Source organism: Oryzias melastigma, linkage group LG17 (genome assembly GCF_002922805.2).
Source record: "Oryzias melastigma strain HK-1 linkage group LG17, ASM292280v2, whole genome shotgun sequence".
Lineage (NCBI taxonomy): Eukaryota > Metazoa > Chordata > Actinopteri > Beloniformes > Adrianichthyidae > Oryzias > Oryzias melastigma.
Window position 1 is genome coordinate 6,594,498 of NC_050528.1, and position 7,423 is coordinate 6,601,920.

Here is a 7,423-nt window from a genome sequence, read left to right on the forward strand (position 1 = left end):
TCTTTAGCAGCACTACGTCTCGAAGCTAAAGCTAATGCTAGCGTTAGCGTCAATGACAGGAATAAGAACCGTAATTATCTTCATAATTAAGCAAATAGCATTCAGTGAAGTCGTTATAACTTTGTCTAACTTAACCAGGCTGTCATGGAGAAATGATCCACGACTCGTTTAAACACATTTGTGCTGCATTCTGCATCCAGGACTGCTGACATTTGTGTTTCCTCTCTTTGATCTTTCACAAATCAATCAGGTAGAATATTTATAAAAGTGTCAATTTTCCATCACAATTAATAAGACCGCCTTTTATTATTTACGTAAAATTGTGTTCCACAGCGTTTCAGCCGTCAGCTTTACCGTTCTAAACTCTTTACACACTGACGGCGATGCCGCCATTTTGTCTGACGTCACGTGAAAAGATTCTATGCTGGTTATTTTTAGAACTGTGAGACAAAATGTTAAACAGAATCACGTCATTAAAACATGTATTCTGTGTGTAGTTTTATTCTAGGAGAAATCTTAAAGAAATAAGTGAATATATTCAATATGTATAATAACTCTTTTAAAACATGCTTTAATTAGAAGAGTATTTGTAGAGGATCAAACACCTTTACAGAGAGATTTAAGGAGGAAGGAAGTGCTTACGATTCAATGCCTAAAGGAAAATCCTGACTCATGGCTACGGTGGCTTTGAAGTTCTTCTTGCTTTCTTTACACACAAGCTCCCGACCCAGATGAGGCGGCCTGCAGACGGGAGGACACCCAGAAAACAGCGAGGAGATTACCCTCAAAGCACTCACGGAAATTACCCTGTAGCTCTCAGGAAAAAACGCTCAATTATGAGCAGCTAATGCCATCAGAGAAAACACCAGCGCTTACTTTCCGTGCTCGGCGGTTATGTACTCTTCCCAAGAAATGGTGTTGGGGGTCGGCGCCGTGAGGGACTTCCTCCTCACCGGCTGATGATAGAAGCAAAACGAGATTCAGCGCCGTGAGCGACAACGCCGACCGGAGCCGCTCGGAAATGTGAGAAATCACCTCAAAGTTCTGTTCGCCAATGCCGCCGACTTTACTCAAACTCTCCATGATGGCTTTGTTCCGCAGGATGTCCTCCTCGCTTAAATGTTCTCGCCGCTTTCGGGACTCCAGCACCAGGCCGTTCACTGCGTAGAAGTCAGCCAGGAAGTTTCCCACCCTCTCCTGCACCAACAGAGGGGGTAAAAAGAGCCTCAGACGACAAAAAAGTACCAAAATACTCGAGAAATACTTTAGATTCCTCTAAAAGGCTGATTAAATGAAGAGGATTTGTTATAAAAAAAAGGGTCCAAAAAATTAACAGATTAACCGCAAATCTGGAATAAATTAATTGTGATTAATCACCATTGATTTTTTCTTTAGTAGCATTATTTGTTAGCCACAAATATGAAATCAAAGGCAAAAATTGTACATTTAGAACATTTATTTTTAACCCTTCAAGGGTCTAAAACTCAATTTTTTCTACTTTTGAAATTTCCGTATTTTCAATTTTGCTTATTTGGTATCATTTTAATCAGCACAACTGCACTTATGTAACACTACCTTTATTTAGTCTGTTTTATTCACACATTAGACATTAAATCGTGCAAAAACAGAAAATTCCATCTGGAAAAATGGGATTCATTTTGCTGTGGAAACCCCCAAATGTTTAACAAAGAATGAAAGTTTTAGGTGTAATTTTATAAAAACAAGAGTAAAATGAGTCAACAAACAAATCAAGATGTTTTTGAATGAAAGTACAAAGAGTTTCTATTTTACAATTTTCCTGGAATTCTGTTTTTTTTCAATTAATTTTATTTATTGTTTTTGTGAAAAATAATAAAAACATTTTTTTTGGGGAAGTTTGATCCAGCTGGATTTCATTATCGGCTCGGTTCAAATCTACACAGGTGGGGGCGTGTCTGTCCATTCTGAGCGGCTCGCCTCACGTGAACCGCGGAGTTTCCACAATTTTTAGACAAAAAAATCAAAATTCAAAAATAAAATAGTCAGTTTCCTATTTGGATTTCTCATAGCAGACAGCTCCGTTTGGCTCCGCCCCCCAAAGCGAGTGCCCTGCTGCATTGTAGCCGTAAGATTAACGTTTGTTCTCCACCTTATTTATTAAAATAAAAGATTGTTTTTGTCCAAAATAAATGCCATATTGTCTCTTTAATTTAATACAATCTCAATCACAAAATTTAAAAAGTTTATTTTAGACGGAGTTTTATTAGCTGAACTCACAGCTGCACAGCAGGACGCCTGAGGGCCTTAAAACATATTCATTTTGTTCTATTAATCGTGCGCGTTAACGTTCACAGCCGTAATTATTCTTTAACTGTTACTAAATCTGTTTGGCGACACGTGGAGCCAGCGGTACCGTCTTGTCCTCTCTGAAGAGCCAGCCGATCTGACTGCGAGAGAAAGTGATGGACTTGGTGGACAGCGTTGCAGAGTAGACGTCACTGCTCATCAAAATGTCCACCTCCTCCTCCGTTTCCATCTCGGACTCCTGCCGGAAAACAAACAAGAAGGTTGGATTGAATGTGACAGCTGCAGTATTTGTTGGGGGGTGTACCGCTCACTCACCTCGTGGTGTACTCTTTGGTAAACTTTTGCTTTGTTGTCCAAAACCACGAAGGACTGAGAAGGAACCGCATCGCCGTTGAAAATGAAGCTCAGATCTCCACGCTGACACTTCATGTCATTGAAATCTACCAGGGTGGTGTCGAGTCTACATCAAGATAGAGGAGAACCAGCTCAGTAAAGTTTGTTACGTCCTACTTTTCAGATCTAAATGAAGTTCTTGGCCTGGATATCGACTATTTTCTGGATTTGACACGTTCGGCGTTGTCCCACAGGTCCGCCGGTCTTTATCTGCTCGTGTCTAACCTGATATTGATGCCCTGCTTGTAGATTTTACAGGCGTCCGACGGCAGCCTCCGGGACAGCAGAGGAACTGTGACAGACGAGAGTCGGACAAGTCAGTTTGAAAACAAGAAAAATGTGACAAACATTACAGGTAAAATTACAATCTTTAGTACTATTTGTGGTCTTAATTTAAACAAACTGGGTAACAATTGATTGTGATCAGAAATCCAAACTGGTCTTAGAAATGTAAATGTAGTAAAGTATGTTAACTTCATATTAGGGAAGTCCCGCCCAATCAGATTCAGTCATTTGATTCTGATGTTATGATACTTTTGTAAAATATTTGATAAAAAGATAGAAATGTTATGAACTGATCCAGGTTGGTCCACATTTTTATATAATTTACCTTCTTTTATCATTTAACACTGAAGTAAAAATAGTGCAATTATTAACTAGAAAAATTGTTCAATATAAACTAGTAAACAAGTGATAATTTATCATGTGAGAAAGTTTGGAAACTGCAGCGTTAGATCCTTTAAATCTATTTGTCTTTATGATTATGCATTAGTGCTGCCACAAACGATTATCTTAATAGTCGACTAATCACCGATTATTTTTTACGATTATTCGACTAATTGCCTCATACACAAACTGGATGTAAAACACACATCTTAATCATAATTAGCTTTAAACTAACTAAGAACTAGATATATTCACATTAGCATTATTGTAGATAGAATGTAAGCTAAATTTGGTTGCAAAAGATGCTGGTGACAATAGCTGAAGATGTTGATAGCCAGCTAAAGTATTAGTTAAAGGCCAAATTAGCCTAAAAAAAGAAAAGCCTAAGTTAGCCAAAACAGCTAGCATGTATCTGAAATATTAGCTAAACGCCAAAATGGCCTGAAAAAAAACATCAAAAAAAGCTTAAGTTAGCCAAAAGAGCTAGCATGTAGCTGAACACAAAATAGCCTAAAAAACAAAAAAGCCCGAATTAGCCAAAGCAGCTAACATGCAGCTGAAATATTAGCTAAATTCCAAAATAGCCTAAAAACTAAAGCAAGACGAAGTTACATAAAAAAGCTAGCATGTAGCTGAAAAATTAGCTAAACATAAAATAGCCTAAAAAACAAAAAAGCCCGAATTGGCCAAAGCAGCTAACATGTAGCTGAAAAATTAGCTAAACACAAAAATAGCCTAAAAAATGAAAAAAAAAGCCTGAATTAGCCAAAACAGCTAACATTTAGCTGAAATATTAGCTAAGATCCCTGAAAATGTTAGCTTAACTCCCAAACAGCCTAAAAAACTTAAAAAAAGCCTGTTAGCAAAAACAGCTAGCATGTAGCTAAAATTAAAAGTCCAAAATAGCCTAAAAAACCCTTAATAAATGCCAAAATAGTCCAAAAAGCTAGCATAATGCCATTATAACTTTCAACTTTACTAAATTCTGACTCCATATAATATAAAGTAACGACTAATCGACTATTAAACTAGTCGTCGACTATTTAAATAGTCGATTAGTTGTCGATTAGTGGACCAATCGTGCCTATTATGCATGAAGGAATCTTTAAAATATAAGTAATTTTCTCTAATAATATTGAATTAATTAATCATAACAAAGTGTGGTGACTGGTTATGGATTTGATTAGTATCTTATTTTATATTTTTAATCACATTTTCGAAAGAGTCTCATAAATAATAATAAATAAGAATAATAAAACAGATTTTTTTATGCCTTTAAAGATCGTTTGTGTTAAGACAAACCTTGCACTCAGTTTTAAATTTTTATTCAAATACTTATTGAGCCATTGAGACGGGAAATCAGAATCTGAACATCTCATAGTCTTACAGAGATGTTTCCATCTCCCACTCAAACTGATGCTATTTTCTGCTGCACTTACATTTATTTGAAGTAACTTTGATGTACACAGAGTTGATCAAAAAATTAAAATGAATAGATATCCAATCCTGATCGGGACACAACAAATGATTTATGATTTCCGATCACGTGATCAGATCAGGACATCTCTACTAAATATTAATGAAATAAAAAACTCACCCCAGCTCTGAAAGTCCCAATGGAGCTCTAGGTAAAAGTCCCCAAGCTGGAAGAAATGATAAAAATGATAAACATGTTCGTCAAATTAAAACAAACAAACTGTAACGAACAGCATGAGAGAATTTCTTCACTTCAGCAGGAAATCCAGTGAGTCCGTGCACATTTCTGCGATGCTTCTAACTAGCTGCGTTTCCATCACACAGATGAGCAAAACTTTATTGAAATTCTACAAATGACACAAAAAAAATGCAATTAAATCATAAATATACAAATAAACACAAACCAACTCAGGTGGTAAGTCACGGCCACAGATGTGAACAACACTTCGATTTACAGCAGATACATTCACATTTCTGTAGCGCTCGTCAGCGTGTATCAAAGGAGACGTCGGCGTCTTGTTCAGGCCGTGGAGCGGTGAGCTTTATGGGAGCGGCTACGGATGACGAGATTTTGTGAAATGGTGGTTGGTGATTTAACAGAGGAGCTGTGGATCCAAAAGCTTAACACGCTCAAGTTCTGATGAGCTGTGATGCTGTGGGACCTCTTGATGGTCACGTGACTCATTTAATTCAAAAAAAATGTTTCCATTGCAGTTTTGCGAGTTTCAATACACCTCTTACGAGCACATTTGGGATAAATGCAAGTTGTTTTTTTTTTAGAAATTGTCGTGTTTCCATGAGGTGAATCCATCATTGCAAATCCAATTTGCTCAATATCACAGTTGATGGAAACACAGCTTCTGTTGTTCATTCACTCACCTCTCTGAGAGCTTTGAGTAATTTTGGCCTCTTGTCTTCCACACTCTCCCTGGACTGCTGCTTTAACTTCCTCAGCACTGCAGTAACTGTGAATGTCGACAAAAATGACTCAGCACAGATATATAGTTTCAGCCACATTACGAGTGAAAATAAGGATTAGCACAAAAGTCATGGAAATTCATACAAAACATCTCTCGCTGAAGGACCAGAAGACTGGAAATGTTGATTATAATGTAGAAATTTGACCAAATTAAAAGTTTACTTGTCACATTATTTTGTGGTCGAACAAAAACTAATGATTTTATCACTGAGTTATCATCTGTAATCGCCTAACAAAGGATGAAATCGTTTTAATCAGATTTAACATACTGGCACATAGTGGAGCAACGGCTGACTCAGCAGATGGTTCTAAAGCTCCATCTCTATCTACAAAATAATAAATACAGAGCTAACCAGTGACCCTCCAATGATAGAGCAGATGAACCCAGTCAGCACTTCTGAGTCTATCCCCGTAATCTCACAAACGCTGGAATGAGGATGGATGTGGCTAAGAGGGGCAGTGCTGACGAGGCTCCAGGACGGAGTAGTTTCACACGAGCTGCTGACACCAGGTGACGACAGATGACAAGATTGCAGAGTTTTGAGAACTGCTAGAATAAGAAAACAAAGGTGTGCTTTATAGAGCAAATCTGAGCGGACACGTCCTGCTCTGGCTGAACGGTACGGTGCTGAGGATGCTTTTTAAGCAAAAATCCAAAAACCCTGCTGTGTCGGTGGAGTGCGACTTTCAATGCCCTTGCTGAAGATTTGAACGTAGTCAGCTCCTTTTCCACCTGCTTCTCTAAGCTCTGACCTCCTCAAAGTCCCCGAGTCCCTCTCGCTGACCGGCCTGTCACGACACGGAAAGATAACCGAAGTGCGGGGCACGAAAGGTCAGGGTCATGGATGTACTACACCACAGACCCTGAGAGATGGAAAACAATGACAAAAATTGAGATTTTTCTTTTTAAAAATGTTCTTTTTCATTATTACCTAAAAAAGTTAAAAGGAAAACTACCATAAAGACCAAAGATTTTAATTCAGGAATAATCTCCCCTGTGGGTGAACCAAATTTAAAGAAGTCCCATCCTGATGTGGAGCAGTGAAGATCTTTTAAGCTAAGCTCTTTTTAATATCATAAGCTGTGGCAGATGCTGATATCCAGTTCATCTGGATGACGAGTTCAGAGAAAATCCCAACCTTCAGCTTTTGAGATGAACCCACAGCAGCTGCTAGCAGATCAGTAATAGAAATGTCGCCTGAACACCAACAGTTATGCCACAGACTCTAGCAGCACTACATCATCTATGGGATATGTTCACTTATGAAGTAGAAAATAGAACATTTAATTTAACTTTGAATGACTAAATGGAAAATAATATAATAAGAATTCAAAATTATCCCAATGCCAAACAACATAATTAACAGAAAACAAATTAATGAAGCTGAAACTGGGAAGTAACTACACAGACAGAATAGAGGACGTACAGCAGGAGAGTCAAACTCAATCACACAAAGGGCCAAAATTCAAAACACACCTTAGGTCACGGACCGAACGGGATAAACATTTATTGAACACTCTAAAACTAAATGTTTAAAACTTTCAAACCGGAACTTTTTAACATAATTATGAACTAGATATATAGCATTACCTGTGATAATGCTAGTAGGAATGATTTAAGCG

At 37.8% G+C, this 7,423-nt stretch overlaps 1 protein-coding gene across 1 annotated transcript in view; it reads right to left on the reverse strand.

Moving 5' to 3' along the window:
- Positions 1-7,423, reverse strand: part of LOC112147278 (ankyrin repeat domain-containing protein 13C) — a 15,535-nt gene that overhangs the window by 4,662 nt on the left and 3,450 nt on the right. Inside the window, exons 4-11 of the mRNA XM_024273537.2 lie at positions 5,701-5,786; positions 4,943-4,988; positions 2,905-2,971; positions 2,602-2,746; positions 2,393-2,524; positions 1,036-1,197; positions 877-956; positions 643-741 (exon numbers count right to left, since the gene is read on the reverse strand). Of these exons, the coding sequence (XP_024129305.1) occupies positions 643-741; positions 877-956; positions 1,036-1,197; positions 2,393-2,524; positions 2,602-2,746; positions 2,905-2,971; positions 4,943-4,988; positions 5,701-5,786 (817 nt within the window). The remainder of the gene's footprint in view (positions 1-642; positions 742-876; positions 957-1,035; positions 1,198-2,392; positions 2,525-2,601; positions 2,747-2,904; positions 2,972-4,942; positions 4,989-5,700; positions 5,787-7,423) is intronic.